The following is a 20,488-nucleotide window of genomic DNA, read 5'->3' as shown; positions in this document are numbered from 1 at the left end:
TAGATGTGCAAAATCTGTTTATTTTTTTATACCATCTTCCAACAAACGCCATTGGTTCTGATCTGTAATCTTTGCAAATATACACAAAATCAAACATAATATGATCTACTTGAGACATACTGTAGGTGAAACAAATTATGTCTTGTAAATAAAATATTGTATAAAATTATTTTCAAATGCAAACACGAACACAAACGTAACAAGGTGCTGGCAAAAATGTAAATGACTTCAATATAATAAAAGAGATCCAAAATACTGAAATGGCATTAGCATTCATAAGCAATACTTCAAAGACCAAATATTAAAATGGTACTGCGCCAATAAACATGAAACTTTAAGATTTAAAACTTTTTTCAAGCAGAAAAGCAAACAAAACAACAAAATATGACTTAATTCCTTCAAAAACTGTTCATCTTTGACTTGCTCGACTCAATCTTAAAACTATTATCCCTTCATAAAATAAAGACACCTTCAGTTAATACAAACCTTCACTTTACCCTTTTCAACTTCAGCCTACTTATCTTTGGTGTGAATATTGATGTATGTGAATACACAGTGTAGTCCAATTCGATACTATACGTTACACAGAGAGCTAGGTGGATGCAGGTAAGGCGTCGTGGCGGGACTGTAAGCCGAGGAGAAGGCATCAGTGTGAGCTGCAGCAGGAGCACAGGCCAAGTTGAGTGGTGACATCCTCCATCATTATAGTACCATGGCGTAAGCAAGAAGAAAGATTATTCAGCTTCGTCTCTCAGGGTGAACCTGGAAGAAATCATGAATAATGGTGATCATTAAACAATGAACAATGTTAAAAACAGATGCATAGATAAGTGATTCTCCAAAGAAACTTCCCCTACAGGAACATTTCTCTGCTTTATACATACTTAATACTCAATATGTTACGTCACAGTACCTTCAAAACATGGTTAAAACACTGCTGAGATTCACTGCTCAATTGCTTATTGAACAGCAAGCATTTTAAATAACTTTCAATAAGTGATTTATTTGATGTTGGAGAATGTCTTATTTTTTGGATTGACAATTTTGTAATTATTATGACCATAATCCTGGACCATCCATGGTAAATGTGGATGTCACTTTTTTCATCTAAAAAAGATACTAACTATAGCCTATTCTCGGTCGGGGAGAAAATTATGAACTTTATCACTTAAAAAACATAATACAGTCTGCTCTTCTCACCATTCTGTGACGCCAATCATCAGGTCAACCTGGGACAACTCGATCTGCACCTAAAAAAACAGGAACAAAATGTTATAGTTCTAAATACATATTGTGTATAAGCAGTTATTGTGCATGTTTTCAGTGCATTTCAGTGTAAAAGTAAAGAACACACTTCAAACCAGTTTAAAGTTACAAGGCAGGCCAGCATTAGTGCAAAGCTTGGTCACACAACTGTCGATTTACCAAAAAATCTGAATGTGTGTTGTGGAGTCGTCACCATGTGACACTTTTTTGACACATGGGTCGTCGCTTGTTAGCCTTTGACTGCTGGATTTGTAATAAACATTTAAAGTTACAGGTGGAGGTGTCAGACTGACCTGTCCAAGGACGTCGCGGCTTCTGAACGAGGCAGAGTTGTTTTTCACTGCTACACTGAGGCGTCTGAATCTTGTCTCATCCATAGACAGATCATACTCAAACCTTTAAAAAAAAAAGACAAACAAGATAAGCCGTTAACAGTAACTGTATTGATAAAATATGAATCAAAAGATGAAGTAAAATGTTAGGAAATAAATGGTAGAAAAAGCTGTTTTCAGCCTCCCGAATATGGAGATGTCCTGATTTTCTCTGTTTTATATCTTATTAATCTGAACATATTTGGGTTTTGGACGGACAATATATTCAAATACCCTCCCCTTGGGCTTTGAGAGACTGGAATGGACATTTTTCATTCATTTCTAACATAGACCAAGCGATTAATCGAGAACAAATAATCTAGCTGCAGACCTAATGCGAACACTAACAAGGACACTGAGAGATGAATAAGAAAACCTGCGGGCCTCCATAACAACTCAGACCCTGCTGTACACAGGATCGAACCGTCCTTTTACATGTGTTACTGCTCTAAATCCCCCAGTCACTCTCCAATAAAGGCTAATCTAGCCTCAGTAATATAATGACAATAAGGTAAATACCTCTCATTGTATTCTGGGTTGAGGTCTCTTTTCTTCACTGCTGTCTTCCTCTTGGTGGCCTTGCTTTTGTCTGGCAGCAGCAAGAGGGAGACATAGCTGTCTGCACCATCCTTACTTTGAGACAACAGACCTCTGCAATCAAAAACAAAGAATTTCTTAAATAACTGTACGTTAAAGCATGAGAATTATTAAACAATATTAAGTCACAGTACATAAGAGTTGTAAAATGCCTCTTTGTGAATTTGAGTTGTCATCAACAATGTCCTCATTTTGATAAATGTTAATTTTTTTCTTGAACAGTAAGTTGATAGCTTTTTTAAAACACACCCTTATTCAATGTTACTACAAATGGTATTTCAGAAATGTAAAGTCAGGTGATTTGTTTTCTATCAGATTATAGTGTTTTCTTCTTTCAGCAGGAAGATGTAATAAAACAAGAAAACAAAACAAGACAATCAAATTCTGACTTTTCCGTAAAACGTACAAACATGTTGAACTAGAATAGAGCATACTGTGAGTATCTAGCTCATTGAATATGCATAATTGTTATAATTATTCATTGCAGTTGGGGTAAACAGTGATAAAATGGTAACAGCATGGTTTAGTTTCTCAAAAGTAACGCTTATGTTGAAGTTGAGCCATGATAATGAATAGGAAACAAACTTGGTATACATTTTCAATTGAAAAAAACAAACAAACAATAATATTTTCCCTAAACCAAGAATCAAAAATATCCACAGTATGTCATTGGTGAGGACACAATCTGACTGGAACACTGCATTTTAGGAGGCTCACCTGCAGGCATGGACAATGACGATGAGCTTCCTCTCCTGTGAGGCGTATGAAAGAGACAGCTTCACCTGCCCATTTCCAGGCCCAGAGGCAGCGCATGGCAGAGTCCCTGCACCGATCATATCCACCATTTTGGAATCTAGAACCTATTGAAAGCAAATACAGGATGGGAAGAACAAGTATTGTTATTGATTTGTTGTTGTTTAATGCTATACAACATGCCTGTGTGGGCAGGTGTGTTTAGCACCTTGAGTTCAGCCCTGAGCAGGATCTGACTTTCAGGTGAAGCTCCATCCAGATTAAACCACTGGTCCAGGATCAGCTGTGGCTCTGCAAGCATTTCCCTGACCGGAACCACCAGAGATCCCATTGGCTGGTCCCAACCACTGGACAACTGCATTTAAAGAGAAAGGGAGAATGTAAAATACCTTCCAACATCCATACTGTTAGATTTGAGATGCAGATTGAACGTTTATAAATGTCTTGCCTTTACTACAAGCATCTGATGTTTAGGGTCATGGACCAGGAAGAAGAAAGACTCATTCCACTCAGGACTGGTGCTGCGCTCGCACAGCTTAAGAGATGAAGAAAATATGGAACAGTTATTATAACTATATTGTATTCATCAGTTTGACATTCAAGCACCATGCTTCAAGAGTCTCACGTTGGTTTTGTAGGTTGTTTCACCGAGAACAAGCTCTGCTCCTGCTTTGGGTTCCTTCCCACTCTTTTTCAACTGAAGAGGAAGAGAGAGGCATTCAAGTTTTATTCTAACAGGAATACTTTTTTTACTGTATGGTATGTAAATAAACGCAGGTGACTTACGGGTAATGAATGTGCTCTTTCCATATGGACAAAGAGCAGAGCAGCGGAGGGGACAGCCTTGTTCTGATAAGACTGGAGAGATTGAAGCTGCAACACCTGAGAAATAAAGTTAGGCCTGATGGGTATTTTGTAATGTGAGTCCTGTTCATACATGCCAACCTTGAGACCTCAGAAATCGGGAGCATTTCCAAAACCACCGCGCGGGGGGGGGATATTATATTAACATTAACATGCTTATTGCAGTTGTAGTTGCACTGCCTTGCGGCCTGTAGCACCATCCTTGATGGAGCATATGTGTGGGCTGGACCTGTATTTTACAGGAACGGAGTGAGCAGAGGGTAGAGTTGTCGATTCTTGTTCTGTTTTCTGTGACTATCTTCCTAACCCTCGCTACCATGGAAACCAAACAATGGTTTAGCTGTATTAAAGACCGAGAGGAAACAGTCCTGAGTAAATCTGATGTTGTCAGAAATCGGGAGAAATATGACCCATGGAGGAAACCGGGAGAGGGCAATGAAATCGGGAGTCTCCCGCGAAAATCGGGAGGGTTGGCAAGCATGGTCATGTGTGTTGGAATGTGACTAAACAGCATTATCAAGGAGGTGGCATTGTTATGGACAAGTTAATAGTGCTTGTTTAAAGATGTTAAACAGTAGGTTATATAGAGACGTAAACATAAGTAAGGACGGACCTGGTCAAGTCTGACTGAATGTGACACAGTGGGAACCCATTCCAGTATCAGGTGGACCCGCCCAGACTTCACATCATTCAGAGTGTACCACTGCAACAGAGACAAAGCCAGTTCAACAAGCAGGGCAACACCCTTTGTATCAGGAAGTGACACAGAACAGAGAGTAGAAATCACATGGCATGATTTATGATCATGAATGATTGACTAACCTGATCTGTGTACTGGGATCTCATGACCTCGTTTATCTTAATGCTGAATCTGCAAACATGAAAACAGGCAAATGTTTGACAATATTTTTTATTTCAATGGCTTACCTCCTGAAACACAGATTTCCTATGTTTGCATTTAGTTAAAATAGCAGAATTTCGAGGTAATAGTAGCTACACCTTGTGTAAATATATTTTTAATCCAACCACATTAAATGATCTGTTTATGTAAAGCATTGGCAGCTGCAGGACACCACTGTGAATAGTACTGTTTTCAAGCCATAGCATATATATATATATTCTTTTTATTATAAAGTAGATGTGCATTGTGTTTATTCAGCCAGTAACAATTATCAACATGTTTTTATCATTGTGTATTAATTTATGTATTTCAGTGCAAATGAATGTAAAGTCAAAGGTCAGGACTTTACACTTTTATCATGTGTAATAATACAAGTTACTTATCAAGACAATCAACATGAAACATACCTTCCAAGGAAGTCATCAGAATCTAAATCCTTATCAAATGCTTCAAACTTTATTTCCTGGACGCTGTGACCACTCAAAACCAGCTGTTAACAATAAATAAAAAACAACATTTGATTAAAAATACTGCAGCTTCACCAAGATAAACATACAAGAGTTGAAACAAACAATACTTCATACCTCATACATTTCGTTCCATGTTGGGCTAAGATTCTCTTTGATTACATGACTCTTGAAATGAACTCCCCCTATGTTGATCTTGACATAGGGGTCGCTCTTGCCCTTCACCATGCCCCCCATCAGGTTATCCTTTGCAACCAGATTCTGGGCCTCCAGCAGGTGAATCCTCAGCAGCCCCTGCAGGATGAACACTGTTACTGTTATAAAACATACATGGAGCACTGAGCCTGAACTCATTTATATAATATAGCTTCTATACATGTATATATTCAGCACAACCCAGATCATCCGACCTGTGTGACCTCGGCACAACAGAATTACGTATGTCTAGAAAACTGATTTTGTTTCCTTATGTCAAGTATTTTTAATATGAAATTAAACCACTTTATTTTTTACAGATGTATTTGATTACTATTATATACACTGACATCTAGGAGCACATTATGTCACTCTGGTAGGTTAAGGTGAACGTTGATAAGATAGAAGATACCTTTCTTAGTTGTCTAATCTAAATTTGGTTTATGAGAACTATTTTTCTTCATAATTAAATGTCCATCCCAGAGTTCTGTTAACTGTATTAACAATACAAGTATTTACAAGTTTAATTTTGCACCCCACAGAAATTCCTCTTTTTTTCAATGCAGCTGGCATGACACATGTGCCTATGCGGAAGTTAAAAAGAAAATGCACCACACATGGCTGATCAGGAGAGGAAGCTGAAATCACAACAGCAGAGCCTAGTGTGCTATTTGAAGAGAAGAGGAAGTAGCACATTAACGTTGTTAGAAAAAAGGCTGGAGCATGATAAATCCTTCAAGGATGATGACCATCTGTGATTTGGCACAATTTTGTTGTTAGTGTGTTTAATTACGAGACACTCATTTTATATTAGACCCTGGTGAATAATTGTTTAGATATTATAGTTTTAAAATATTTTTTTTTAAATGTCCTTGATTTATGTTCTCCACTATACTGATGATAACAAGTGTTACCTTTATCAGAGAGATAGTAAGCAGTAAACTGCTGAAGGAAGTGTTTTCTTATAATAAGAAAAAGGGGGTAGTGACTAGTGACAAAGAAGAAATACCATGGGAGCTCATTATTAAACTTCCACTGTGCTAATCAGGTTATAAACTAAACCCACCTCTCGACCAAAGTCCTGGCTGGGGCTGGTGTGTGGTGGGAGATCTTCCTCAGCTTCTGGGATTTCTGTGACCTCTGCAGGCCCCAGGGTGTCAGCAGCAATACCAGTTACTGTGGCGTGAGCAAGGCTGCCTAAACCAGTACTACATTAACCACTACACTACACACACACACACACACACACACACACACACACACACACACACACACACACACACACACACACACACACACACACACACACACACACACACACACACACACACACACACACACACACACACACACACACACACACACACACAATTATTTTCATTTTCATTTTAAGCATTAATATAGAAAAAGAAGGTGGTCTAACTTGCTGTGTAGCTTACCCTGCTGTCTGTATTTTCCCAGGTTCAGCTGTTTCTGACTGTGTGGACTGCTCTTCTGGATCCTCTGGCTCCTCCACCAGCTGAGTAAGAAGAAGATAGATAGAAAAAGATAGATAGAAGAAGATATACAATAAATACAATTACATTGAAAGTTATGAGGGTGAAAATAGATATGCTAGACATAATTACAACTGACTGTAATGTTTTATGACTCACTGCAGCAGCAGGGGTTGTATCAGGTAGAGTGTAACTGGCAGCTGGTTCAGGGGGAGTAGCATCCTCTGTGAGGGCCAGATCATCTGCTGCCTCAGACTGTTTGAACTGGCTGGATACTGCAACAGATCTGAAAGTACACACAGCTGTTAAAAAGCATCATAAAACTCCTGACTGGAGCTGGATGGTGGGGAATATTAGCCTATTAAAGCTTCACTTGGCTAGTAATGTAGTTTCAAATGGAGCATTATTGCTTGTATAGTCAACAGAGAGGCACTACAAGTATGATTTGAATGTTAAGTTGAGTGCTTTTCTGCATTTCAAAATGTGTATTTATCGCAAACTTTTCATTTTGTTAAAATGACACCAAGGGATATTGGTTTGACCGTTTGTGAAGACAGAGGAACAGCCTGCAGTTGTGATGTGTGTATTATCAAATCATACTCACTCATCTTTGGTTAGCTCTGAAAAGTTTTCGTCGTCACTGGCTGTGGGAACGACAATCTCTTCCTTCTTTGAATGAGGCACAGAAGGCTGTGGAGCTTCAGTCATCCTCGAGCTCAGGATCTGTCAACAACAACCTTCCAGTTGGCTTTTTTGTGTATCAATGAAATGATAATGGTCCCCTATGTGGGTGCTCTCTTACCTTGAGTTCAGCTCTCAGTAGGATCTCACTTTCAGGTAAGGCTCCATCCAGAGGCATCCACTGGTCTAGGACAAGCTGCGGCTCAGAGAGCAGCGCTCTCACAGGGACTACAAGAGATCCCATTGGCTGGTCCCAGGCACTTGACAACTAGAGAGATATGATGGCAGTCAGGGGTGGAGATGGTGGAGATTCAGAACATTTACAAAATATTAAAATAATAAAAGCTAAGACTATTGCAACAAATGAAAAATAAACACAATATTTACACAAAATATAGTTATGTACTGTATGTCCCTGACACTGGCAGCAGTCTCCAGATACTGCACTACAGCACACTCACCTTCATTATGAGCATCTCCTCTGTGGGGTCGCGAACTAAGAAGTAGAACGCCTCTTCCCACTGAGGTGATCTGGAGCGATCACATACCTTCAGGCAGGAAAAGAGAAGTAGGTTGGGCAAGAGGTGGCACTTTTAACTGGGCATGTAATAACAAAGTAAATTGATTGTTTATTTTCTTTCCAATGGTGTTTTGTGCAAGCATTCGTCTGTGTGTACTTTTCAATACCACCATTGGGTGGCGCCAGTCACATTTGTTTTTATTCTGACCAAAGCAGCTTTTATAATTTTGAAAGCATTTTGATACATTTTCAAACACACTAATTTAGTTTTGTGGGAAATGTTGATGTGGATTTCATTATGACATTCTATTGACTAAATGATTGATTGGAATATTCATTAGGGTTAGGGTTATAAGCATGTAAAGACAGTGTAGGTGTTTGTTTAATTTCTTCATCACCAATCTCATACCTTGGTTTTGTAGGTTGTTTTACCAAAAACAAGCTCAACCCCAGCCTTGGGCTCCTTTCCACTCTTCTTAAACTGAACACAGAAAGACACATAACATAATGAGAGTAGTTTGTAGTCATCATCTGTAATTAAGGCAACAATGAGACAAAATCCAACTTCCCTTTCTCTAAAAAACATAGCTGAATCATTGCATCACAACATCCAACAACAGAGTAAGGAGAGGCAGAGGTTTTTCACTTTGTGCAAGGACAGGATGTGTTAATCAATATGTTCTTTCCAGACATCTACACAGCACACGTATTATTGTGTTTTTCAGATTCAAATTACAAGGGACTCACAGGAAGTGAGTGTGCTTGGTCCACATAGACAAAGAGCAGTGCTGCAGAGGGAATGGTCTTGTTCTTGTAAGACTGGAGAGATTGTGCTCGCATCACCTGCAGCAGAGAATCAAATGAGAAATACATTATGATGACTCACAGTGAACAGAGCATCATATTTGGAACAGCACAGATGTGGGAAGAATAGGCAATTGATTGATTAAGAGAGGAAACATAAACTGATCTGATAGGAATTGCACTTACTTGGTCCATGGTGGTATTATGGGACACTGCTGGTACCCACTCTAGTATCAGGCGAACACGTCCAGACTTTACGTCATTCAGGGTGTACCACTGAAACAGAGACGTACACTTAAATAAAGCCTGAGATTACACCACAGCCATTACTAGGATACAGTAAGACATGCAATACTGACCTGGTCTGTGAACTGGGAACGGATGATGTCTGCCACGCTGATATCGCACCTGCTCACAATGAAACACATTTGCAAATTTAGCAAGCATTTTAAGACAATAGCAAGTTAAATTAGAACCTTAAAAATCCCTAAATCATTACATCTAAACTATTTATAATTTCTAAGATTTGAAAAAAACACTTTACATATGTAATGGTAAAGAGTATAGAAAAAACATGAATGCTTGAGAAAACGATTCGTTATCTATAAATCAAATTACACCACGTATGGTAATAAACCTGTGATTTATCTTTATATCAATTTACTACATTTTGGGCTTTCATACTTGTTGACACATTGAGACAATTAAGCTTTCCAGTCATAGTCTGACAACTAGAAACCTCAGCATTAGACCTTACCTGCCCAGGAAGTCATCCTGGTCCATGTCTTTGTCAAAGAGCTCTAACTGCACCTCCTGTCCTGACTGAGGCCTCAGCACCACCTGAGAAAACACAAAACAGTTGAATAAAAATCAGGTGACTAACATTAAGTATTATCATTGTCATCTTTATTTGAAATCATGCTCATGGTTAACAATACACACCTCATACATCTCGTTCCAGACTGGGTTGAGATTCTCCTTGATCACGTTACTCTTAAATGCAATCTTTCCAACTGAAATCTTGGCGTAGGGGTCACTCTTGCCCTTCATCATACCACCCATCTTGTTGTCTTTGGCAACCAGAGTCTGGGCCTCCAACAGGATGATTCTCAGCAGCCCCTACAGGAAGTGATTATTTGATGTTAGATTGGTAGGCTCTATTTGAATTAAATGCGATTGTGATATGCATGTATTTGCTCCTGTAGATCATATTTTGCGATTTTACCTCACTGGCAAAGCTGAGGTCTGGGGAAGTATGAGCAGGCTGTGCTATGGCAGGGGTTGGAGGTTCTTCTACCTTCTCCTCAGTCACATCAGCTGCTGTTTCCTTTACATCGACATCTTCATGCAAGGTCACTGAAGACACAATAGTCTCTACAGGAGTGTCAACTGAACTTGACCTGAGTAAGAGAAGCAAAACAAACTTTGAATTGACTAAAGGAAAGACAGAGAGAAAGGGCAGACATTTTTGAATGAACTATCTCACCTCAGCACTGTGTCTGCCTCCTGTTTCTGCTTAGCAGGGGAAGGGTCTGACGTTGTAGTGACCTTAGCCTTATCAACTGCCCCGGGACATTTGCTGGGAATCAGCATCTGTAGTTAAGTTGATATAATTATCATTTTACATTGTTAACATGCTATACAGTAAAGCTTACTTATCAATAGCAGTACACCAAGTAGAAAATTAGAGAACTTCCTCAAAAGTCTCATAACAATGAATTAAAAATGTAAAGTGTATAGATAAGAGAGAATCAGAAATACATAGAACATCATGCCACTGAGTAAAAATAAATATAGATGTAGACGATAGGGACACATAAAATATTAGTTCACACAGTTCATAGGCAGAGAAAGAAACTGAGAAACCCATGTATTTTGAAAATGATATAATAAAAACTTAAAAGGACATATCATTTGTATTTAGAATAATACAAACAAAGAGCAGACAGAGTTATTCCACCTTGAGTTCAGCCCTGAGAAGAACCTGACTCTCAGGTGAAGCTCCATCCAGATGGAACCACTGGTCCAGGACCAGCTCCGGCTCAGACAGCAGCTCTCTGATGGGAACCACCAGGGAACCAATGGGCAGAGTCCAGCTGTGAGAGAGCTGGAGAAACAAAATGCAGGGTGATAGAAGAGTAAGCATCTAAATATCCGAGCTCATACTGTATGTGTCTGTGTGACCAAAACTCTTTCTGTGAAGACAGCATACCTTAACAACGAGAATATCTTCTCTGGGATCTCGAACCGGGAAGCAGAAAGCCTCATTCCACTGAGGAGATGTGGTGCGATCACACACCTTCAGAAATGCAAGTTAGTCAATATTACTGATAGATATAATGTCACTCTAACATAAAATATAATCAGTGCAATAGAAAGTACTACTCAATTATAATCTGAAGAAAGTTGGAACTCTTACTGTAGTTTTCCTGGACATTTCTCCAAGAGTAACGTCTGCTCCCACTTTTGGCTCTTTGCCGCTCTTCTTAACCTGAAGAAAGACAAACAGAACGTAACAATAACAATGTTTGTATTATAAACATTAACTACATTACCTGATATTATCAGTACAAAAAAAAGACGTACTGGTAAGCCATCAGCTTGCTCCATTAAGATAAACAATAAACCAGCGGAGGGAACAGCCTTGTTTTGGTAGGACTGCCTTGAATGGAACTGCAGAACCTGAAGACACAGAAAAAAACAAGTCAGAGCAGATCAGGAACAGTTCTTAAATCCACGATTAATCTGTAAATACCAACCTGGTCCAATCTGTCTGACTCTGAGGCTGTCGGCATCCATTCCAGTATCAGGTGAACTCGACCAGACTTCACATCACGGAGAGTGTACCACTGAGAGAAGAATTTAAATCATCCGTTATATAAAATACAGGAAATGTGTTTTGTGTTACACATGTATGTAAAGAAGGTTAATGGTCTAATCCAGTGGTTCTCAACCTGTGGTACGCGTACCACTGGTGGTACGCCAGCTCCCGCAAGTGGTACGTGGAGGAATCTGACATATAACATATTTTTTTTTTTTTAATAAATTTTTTTTTTTTTTAGGCTTGATTGAATAACATTAATTAAAAACTAAATCATACTATCAAAATACTACAATGAATGGAAATAAGTTTGAGATAATTGAAACTGTGGTTTAAATTAGTTCTAATAGGCTATTGTTGTTTTTAGATTTAGAAACGAAAACATTTATTTTATTTTATTTCNGAATGAAAATAAGCTTGAGATAATTGAAACTGTGGTTTAAATTAGTTCTAATAGGCTATTGTTGTTTTTAGATTTAGAAACGAAAACATTTATTTTATTTTATTTCTGGCGTTGCTAATTACGACCTTACTACCCGCTAACGTTGCAAGCAAGCTAAAGAAAGAAGAAAGCTGAATGATGTTAAAAACGTGGCTCAAAACGGGAGGTATTCGGAAGAGAGGTACAGAGGAGAATATTACCAGCGAAAGTGAACAAGTGAATGAGGAGGAGGACAGTCATCAACCGAGCACAAGCGCAGGCTCCGCAAGCAACGCAAAAGTGATATGCACAGCCGCTGNGGCTCGCTCAATCCACCAGCGGCTGTGCATATCACTTTTGCGTTGCTGGCGGAGCCTGCACTTGTGCTCGGTTGATGACTGTCCTCCTCCTCATGAAGTGACTCAGGAAGAAGGCATTTGCTCAAATAATGGAGAGAAGGCTGTGACCGAGGTCAAAAGCTGAAAAAGCACAAACTTGTCCTTAATTGTTATCTTTTTTCTTATCTCTTTTCTTTTTTACTTTGCCCCCACAGAAATGGCAATAGCAAACATCGGCAGACTGAAGATGAGCTATTAGCCCTTAGGCTCATCTGCTCCTGGAGGCTTTCATTATTATTGTGGAACTGAATTCCCAATAGGACATTTTCTGTTACGATGTAGGTTGTTGCAGGAGGCCTACATTCAAACTTTGGTATAGGTCCAGGAAATGACATGTGTGTACAGTTGACATTTGTTGTGTGAGAACAAGTTATTATTTTGTTCTTTATATTCTCACTTGTGTGGAGAGAGAGAGAGAGAGAGAGAGAGAGAGAGAGAGAGAGAGAGAGAGAGAGAGAGAGAGAGAGAGAGAGAGAGAGAGAGAGAGAAACTGCATTTTAACATTGGTCATATGGTGGTACTTGGAGAGCCGACTATTTTCTCAGGTGGTACTTGGTGTAAAAAGGTTGAGAACCACTGGTCTAATCAAAGTGAGTAAGACTTAAGGTATTTCATATTCCTTTATTCGGATCACACTCTTTGAAGCTAAACATGCAACAATGTGTTTGGCAAGGTCAATCCCACCTGATCAGTGTACTGTGAATCAATGATGTCCTTCAGACTGATCTTCAGCCTGTATGTCAGGATAAATGAGATTAGAATGTATTTTTGGGTCCAATTATTACATTTCAAAACTGGATAACTTAAAGCTATTGTACCTGCCCATGAAATCATCCTTCATGTCCATGTCTTTATCCAACACCTCAACATGCAGGTCCTGGCCAGGCAGCTGGGTGAGGATTACCTGAGTAGTGAAGAAAAGGTAGAAAATCTAAAAAGACACTATTTCACAACAAAGCTGTGTTCTTCAATGACTAACCGTGTTTTATTTACCTCATACATCTCATTCCATGTGGGGTTAAGATTAGTCTTGATAACCTGACTTGTGAATGTTTCCCCCCCAACGTTGATCTTGACATAGGGGTCACTCTTTCCTTTAACCATGCCCCCCATCATATTATCTTTAGGAACAAGGTTCTGGCCTGCCAACAGGTGGATTCTAAGCACTCCCTGGAAAAAGAAAAGACAAATAAATGAGATAAGACAAAACACAATTTGAAAAGCAAATCATTCCTCCGGTCGTCCATTACCTCCGTAGCAAAGCTAGGATGAGGAGCGGTCTGCTGTGGGAGCTGTTTGGATGTTCCAGCCTCCAGATTAGATGACACATTTGATGAAATGTGTTCCTCATCCAACCACAAGACCTATGTTACAATATAAAAGAGTCAACATAAATAGGCTGGAAAAAATGTGCCTAAAACCGAGAATCTTCTGTCATTTATTCTCAGCTTAGACACCGTTATACATGTACGTTTTATCTTTGATTCTAAGGTTAATAACATCCTACATTGTGCTGTCCTTTATCTCGTGTTTACTTATTGTTCAATCATTGGATTAGTAAATGGGACTAAATGCCATTTACCCTGAGGACTGTGTTGATATAGATGCGACTGGCAGATCCGGAGTTGTCCAACTGGAACCACTGGTCCAGAGAAAGATTAGAATTGGACAGCAGACGGGACAAAGGGATTTTCAGACTGCCCAGTGTCTGCACACGATCGGCATCCTTCACCTGATTGATTTAACAAAAAAGAGAGCCAAGATTAGACCACAAGACGTTTGGCTACCAGAATACCAAACGCAAAGATCAGTGTCAAGAAGATAATCTTATGAGCTGCACCTGAATGTCTATGTCCTGGTTGCGAGGGTCCTGGATGAAGAAGGTAAAAGCTTCCTCCCACCCAGGATTAATGGTTGTGTAACAAGTCTAAAGGCGAGAATAAAGGTGTGCATATGATTTAGAATTAAATGAAATATGATACAGATATATGGTGGGCCTTCCCAGTAGACATACCTTGCTCTCTCTAGTGATGTCCTGCACAGACAACTGCACCATGGGATTGGGCTCTTTGTTTCCCTTCTTCATCTAAAAAGACACACAAGTACAGACAAATGAACACACAGTAAGGCATGTGACAATCGGTTACCACAAGCAGAGCAAAAAATAGACTTTATCTACTACCCTGATAACACATGGTTAGTGTGAATAATAGTGTCTATATGGTTACCATAACAACAGCACCAACAACAGACAGGAAGTACCATACCGCATGGCACAATCAGGAAGTTTAAAGCTGCATCGAGCAAAACCGCAAAGACTGAGTTTCAATCCAAAGATTATTCCACTGCTGTGCCCTTTTGTGTATAACTTGACAACAGAAATAGAAATAGTACGAAATATTTTGTTTAAGAGCTCCGGACAAAGTTAGCCACACACATCCACGTTGCAATACTGTAGGGCACAGGAGGGTTAAAGGCTGCATCAACAACTTTGAGGAATGTAAAGACAGGTGGCAGTTACAGCTCTGCCCCAGTTTGAGCACACACAGGAAACAGCTCTCACGAGAGGGAAGAGGTATTTGACTCACAGGCAGGGCCTCAGCTTTGTCCAGATATACAACCAATATGGCTGAAGACGGTGGATCTGCAGTCTTACTGGTTACACTTTCATTCCTCTTTAAGACCTGGAGGAGAATGGCAAAAAATGGTGTCTGTTTTTTTAAAGTAAAAAAAAAAATCCATAACAAATCAGTGGAAAACTTGTGATACGAACCTCCTCTAGTCGATCAGTGCTAGGCAGCAAGGTCAACCACTCCAGTCTGAAATGAACTCGTCCTGAAGTAGTTTCTTTCAAAGGGAACCACTGGGAAGACAGGCCAGAAATACATTCACAGTCCAATATTAAAGAATTGCTTATACAAAATGTGACTGAGGAGGTCAAGAGAATTATACTTACATTATCAACAACGATGGATTTCTTCACAATGCCCAAATCCAGTTTGGTCCTAGATGGAAAAGGAGTGTAAGAAATAATTAGATAAAAAGAAGAAAATGTATTGATACAAATTAAAAGGATTTGAAAAAAGAAAGAGATGCTTTAACTTTAACAAAATGACATGACATGCAAAAAAAGGCAGTGTTCTTTTTGCAACTGGCCAGGAAAGTTGACATATGAGGGTGGCAGATTTAATGTTGGCACACAATAGACATGAATGTGAATATGTACCTGCCCAGGAAATCATCCTGGTCTGTGTCTTTGTCATATACCTCCACCTCCAACTCTTGACCAGGCACTTCATGGACTATAACCTGATGTACCAGACACATACAGGGACATGAGGACTGACAGAGGGATTTGAATGGAAGCTGGCTGCGGCACTATGCTACCATGAATGAAAATGAACATTCCTAGCTCTAATCCCTCAAATACAGAACAAGTGGCATGATATATGATTGAGTCTTCCAACACCTGTGCAATGATGACATACAGTACATTTAAAAATGTCCATACATCTCCCAATCTTACCTCATACATCTCTTCCCACTTGGGACAGTCTGTGTTGTCCATGTGTTTGGAGGTGAAGGTCTGAGGGCCAACCCTCAAAATGGCATAGGGGTCAGACAAGCCAGCCATAACCCCTTTCATATAGTTGTCCTTGGCTGCTAGATTCTGTGCCTCTAGTAGGTGGATGCGTACCACACCCTAAGAAACCACAAGAGGGACCAAGATGAAAGGTAACGTTTTGGACTGAGATGTATTATATAGTATAGTAGTATGTACTGCATATATGGTAATCTCCATTTATCTGTAGATTCATAGCCAGGCTTTACCCTGGGCAAAGGAGAGCGTAGTTGGGCCACATGCAGGCCTGGAACCAGGGGGACAACCAGGCGGTTGGGCAGCACCAAGAAGGAGGCGATGGCATCCATAATCATGCTGTCCGACATGATACTGAGACAAAGAGACAGCATTTTTATGGAAATGTACAGCAGTACTGCCTATATAATGCAGTATCTACTGTGTTAATAAAACCCACACATGAATACAAACATCGTGAAGTTGTGTCTTTTATAAGATCTTGGTTAATACTAGTGTGTAAAACCAATGAGAGCTTAGATTCTCAGCATTACTCACTTCAGTCCAGGGACGTCCAACAAATTAGTGAGTCCAGTCCAATTGATGTCTAGTTTCTGGGAAGAGATAAGACAGCTAAATGTGCTGTGTGTAGCAAATCAATCAGGATTACTCTGAAATCAATAGCCGGAATACAATACTCTACTGAGATCCATAGTGGTCACAGTAATGGGGGTTGAGGGGCAACAAGAAAAAAGGACAAATAGAGGTGAATGTGGATAGACCTACCGGCCGCTGGATGAAAAACATGGTGACTGCACCCACTATGGGAACATCTCCGATCAGAGGCTCAAGAATCACACGCATCATCCCGTGTAGCTAAGGACAGAAGCAGAAAGGATGTCTGTAAAAAATGTGGGTAAACACTAATAGAATGGCACATCTTGAGTTATGCCTGCTATTGACACGCAACATCTTTGTATAAGTGGCAAGCAACACTGTAATTCAGTCAAATAGTTTACATAAGCTTGAAGAAAAGACAGACCTGTATTCCCTTGACTCCAGCTTTGCAGAAGTATCTCTTCACCTCAACGTTGATCTCTACATTGCCAACATAGCTGAGGATACAAGTGAAACAGTGTCATCTAGAATAATGCCTTCTAAAAGCTGTGAGAGGTGACGGCAAATCCAAAGAGCAATGGATATACATTTACCTAATATATAGATCAAGCAGGACTTGTCCTTTGTCGTTCTCGGTGTGAGCCTTGATCCCTACAACCTTCATGGCCTGCAGCAAAGAGAATACACCTTTTCAGCACAATATAAACAACATGCATCATTTGTGTGAAGTTTTACAGCAGTGTCATATTGTATTTAACTTATCAATGGCATCACCTTGTCTCCCATGTCCACTTTTGTGAAGCTGAGGGTTTGGAGGTGGTTGCTTGAGGCTCGGATAGACGGAGCAATGGTTTCCACCAGCAGCTTCTCAAGGTATTGGCCGACAAATGGCCACACCTGCTGCAGCACCTAGGCAGACCAATCAAAACGCTATGGTTATAAGCTGCTTTTATTAGTTAGAGCATAACTGACAGTATTTACACCAGTAGATCGACAGTTGCAATGACAAGGGGTGACAATGCAGCAGAAAGTGGGACTACTATGAACTACTTTGATATTTTAGCCACAGTAACAAAACGATCTGTCAAATGCCTTGGCTTAAAAAAACAAAACAAGAATCACAGCTGTTAGTTGTCTACTTTCTTACCACAATGAATCCTGTGCTGTACATGTGCTCGCTTTTCACAAAATAATGTAATGTGATAATGAATGTTGCTACATAAACATATTAAGTATTTAGTACTTTGTGGAAAGAACTAAAAGCAGAGGCACTGCTTGTTTGTGTGACTGTGGAAAAAAAGAAAACGAGTTGGTTTGAGTCTGGCATAAGTGAAGAGTGAGTCATCAGCCGCCTGCTCTTGGGAGGGATGCAGCTCGAGCAACATGGGAATCTGCTGACCTCCCCTCCAGTAACCAGTCTTAAATCTCTCCTTTGTCTCGCTCTCTGAGCCTTAGATCTCGTGGTCCTGTTAGCATGAACATTTTTATTGCTGTATGTTTATATTATTGGCTGTAGTTTCTCTGGGCATGAAAAGCAAAGGGGGTTAAGGAGGGGGGGACAATGGCTGCTGTTTTATTTAGTTAGAGGGGCAGCTCCTCCCCCTTCCTGTGAGCTAGAATGTAATGAAATGGAAATGTTGAGAGTGTTGCCTGGCACTGAGCCCGCTCTCTGCAGTACAGACATCGTGGCTACAATAATGGGGGTGTGTCTTTTTTATGAAACATGGCAGCCGCAGCAGTGCTACCATCCATCAGCTAGCACCCGCTTTTACCCTAGCATACTCTACCAAGTGTCTATCAGCAGAACAGCTGAACAGACAGGCATGTGTTTGCTGTGGGCTTAATAGGGGGGGAAACCCTAGTGTGTCTTTGCATTTGTAGCACTCTGATAAACCAATAAAATGTACCTTATTCAGCCATTCAACCTTCTCAACATCTGGAAAGCTGACCTGAAAGAAAGAAAAACAATGAGAGTACTTACTTAAATTATGCATAGGGCCTGATAAACACACAACAGGAAAGGGAAGTGATTCAGAGGTTACTAATGCAGGTCTGGAAATGTCATTAATAGCATTTTTTATATAATTTCAGTGCTTTGTGCACCAGGTTTTAAACTGTTTTCCAATATTTATGAAAGAAAAAGGAAAGGAGATAAATGCTGCGACTGTCCAGATTATTTAAATGTAATCAATTGTCTCCTCCATTTCTTTATAAATGTTTAAACATGACATTTGTTTTGCACAACAGAGAGCAATATGGACATGCTCCTTTCTTAATGCTTTAATAAGGAGCCTTCGGCCTGCTTATGCAAGATGAAAATGAAACAAGTACCCACAGGTACCTCATTTGGGTGTGGCAAGATGCTCTGATTAAAAACCAGCCCATGTGGTTTCAGCATTTCCATTTAGGGTAGATTTCCTCAGGATGTATATGTCAAGTATAACTCCTGCACATATTCCATCCAGCTTTTAAGCTGAAATTGCAGTTGCTTAGTTAAAGTCTTGTTATAGTTGTTGGAATGCACTAAAACTGTTGTTGTTTTGATCCAACAAGTTAAGTTTAGAAAAACAAATGTTACCATGTTGGTAACTGGCTTAGCAAAAACAATGGGTAAATATAGCAGAAAAGGACTTCTATACACCTGACTGCATGCATCAATTGCCCATGTTTTATCTGCAACATAAAACAAGTTTTAAAAGGATTATAAAAAGGCACTGACTGACCTAATTGGTTGTGCCTGTATATTATTGTCAATGAGGAAATTATTATTTGGTAAAACCTTTAAACAAATATAAGGGATACCAGGATCCCATAGGATTATTCACATGACTGGAACTAGCCTATGACAGAACAGTTAAGAATAGAGTAAAGCTAATATTTACTGGGATCCTTGTACCTCAGATATTATGATTTTAGGGTCCTCTGCTAAGCGTTGTCTTGCTATACGTAACGTGGGGGTTACATAAGGTCAACATTGGTTAAAGAGGTTAAAGTTGTTTTATTGGGGAGGATTTTTTGATGATAATGTAACACACTGACAAAGGTAGGCTAATTTCTTACCCACGCAGGGAGGTCTCGCTGCTTTTTAGACACTTTCTTGAATGTGTATTCCTCCTCGTTGTTGAGCAGCTGTATGGCTGACTTCAGGCGGTTCTCCTTGGCTTCTCGGGCATGTTTCCATCCCGTGTAGACCATCATCCCGAACACCAAGAGGCTGGTGCTGACACGGTAGTACCCTGCCAGGTAGACGGGCAGCAATGCGCCGAGACATTTTCCAAACGTCCAGAGCACCGCGACTGCGCTGATCCCTTTGGGTTTGGGACCCTCGGCGGGGATCAAGGCTTTCTTCTCGGTGTCCGCTGTGCTCACACACTCGGTGCCCTTCGCTTCACTCGGCGCTGATTTGTCGCTTTCCATTGTTGTATTAGCTAGAAACACTCACTTATGTTACAGTTAGTACAAATATTCAGTTTAAAAGTGCTGGTTAGGACCAAACGGTTACTTAACGTGTCATCTCCAACGTCAGCTAGCTACTGTTTAACTGAGCACCAGTGCACGTCGCGTGTACCCTCGCTAGTACACCGTTTGTCCGAGGCGCATCTTTAATAGTAATATTTGGTATAATTTTTTACTGTCTGAGCACGGGGTCCAGGAGAAGTGGCACATAAATTCTGCCCCACCCATTCCCTTTATCAGGATAAAAACACGCCCCCAGTCTGAAGCAAAAAATCCATCTTT

The 20,488-nt window shown here is 40.0% G+C and overlaps 1 protein-coding gene across 2 annotated transcripts; it reads right to left on the bottom strand.

Annotated features, from left to right (window-relative positions):
- Positions 1–20,461, bottom strand: esyt1b (extended synaptotagmin-like protein 1b). 2 transcript variants are annotated; one of them, XM_010782287.1, is made up of 52 exons: positions 19,811–20,461; positions 18,658–18,699; positions 17,525–17,659; positions 17,344–17,417; positions 17,175–17,247; positions 16,919–17,008; positions 16,691–16,746; positions 16,387–16,507; positions 16,082–16,258; positions 15,782–15,864; positions 15,512–15,560; positions 15,329–15,418; positions 15,144–15,239; positions 14,570–14,641; positions 14,396–14,482; positions 14,138–14,287; positions 13,806–13,919; positions 13,549–13,725; positions 13,374–13,459; positions 13,240–13,288; positions 11,675–11,764; positions 11,502–11,597; positions 11,335–11,406; positions 11,128–11,214; positions 10,876–11,022; positions 10,402–10,508; positions 10,141–10,315; positions 9,858–10,034; positions 9,673–9,755; positions 9,275–9,323; positions 9,102–9,191; positions 8,859–8,954; positions 8,521–8,592; positions 8,053–8,139; positions 7,713–7,859; positions 7,515–7,633; positions 7,070–7,196; positions 6,854–6,933; positions 6,481–6,622; positions 5,337–5,513; positions 5,160–5,242; positions 4,674–4,722; positions 4,465–4,554; positions 3,774–3,869; positions 3,613–3,684; positions 3,436–3,522; positions 3,196–3,342; positions 2,952–3,094; positions 2,157–2,288; positions 1,560–1,662; positions 1,201–1,250; positions 1–762 (listed from the first exon to the last, which is right to left on the bottom strand). In XM_010782287.1, the coding sequence occupies exons 1-52, from the start codon at positions 20,165–20,167 to the stop codon at positions 735–737; spliced, it is 5,478 nt and encodes a 1,825-aa protein (XP_010780589.1). In that variant the 5' UTR covers positions 20,168–20,461; the 3' UTR covers positions 1–734. The 2 variants fall into 2 exon arrangements, with proteins under 2 accessions (XP_010780589.1, XP_010780596.1); XM_010782294.1 differs by having other exon boundaries at positions 7,073–7,196.
- Positions 20,462–20,488: the final 27 nt, after the last annotated feature.

The sequence above is a fragment of the Notothenia coriiceps genome, unplaced genomic scaffold (assembly GCF_000735185.1).
Source record: "Notothenia coriiceps isolate Sejong01 unplaced genomic scaffold, NC01 NC01_scaffold00000496, whole genome shotgun sequence".
In the NCBI taxonomy this organism is placed as follows: Eukaryota; Metazoa; Chordata; class Actinopteri; order Perciformes; family Nototheniidae; genus Notothenia; species Notothenia coriiceps.
Note: the sequence above shows the minus strand (reverse complement) of the source record. Positions and strands in the feature narration are given on the sequence as shown.

Bases quoted from the DNA above. Each gene is read 5' to 3' on its own strand.
- esyt1b (XM_010782287.1), bottom strand. From the start codon at position 20,167: ATGGAAAGCGACAAATCAGCGCCGAGTGAAGCGAAGGGCACCGAGTGT. The intron at 14,288-14,395 runs GTGCAGCTCATA...TAAATCAATCAG, and splicing joins ACCAGGACATAGACATTCAG to GTGAAGGATGCCGATCGTGT. The intron at 11,407-11,501 runs GTACGTCTTTTT...GTCTTTCTTCAG, and splicing joins AGCAAGCTGATGGCTTACCA to GTTAAGAAGAGCGGCAAAGA.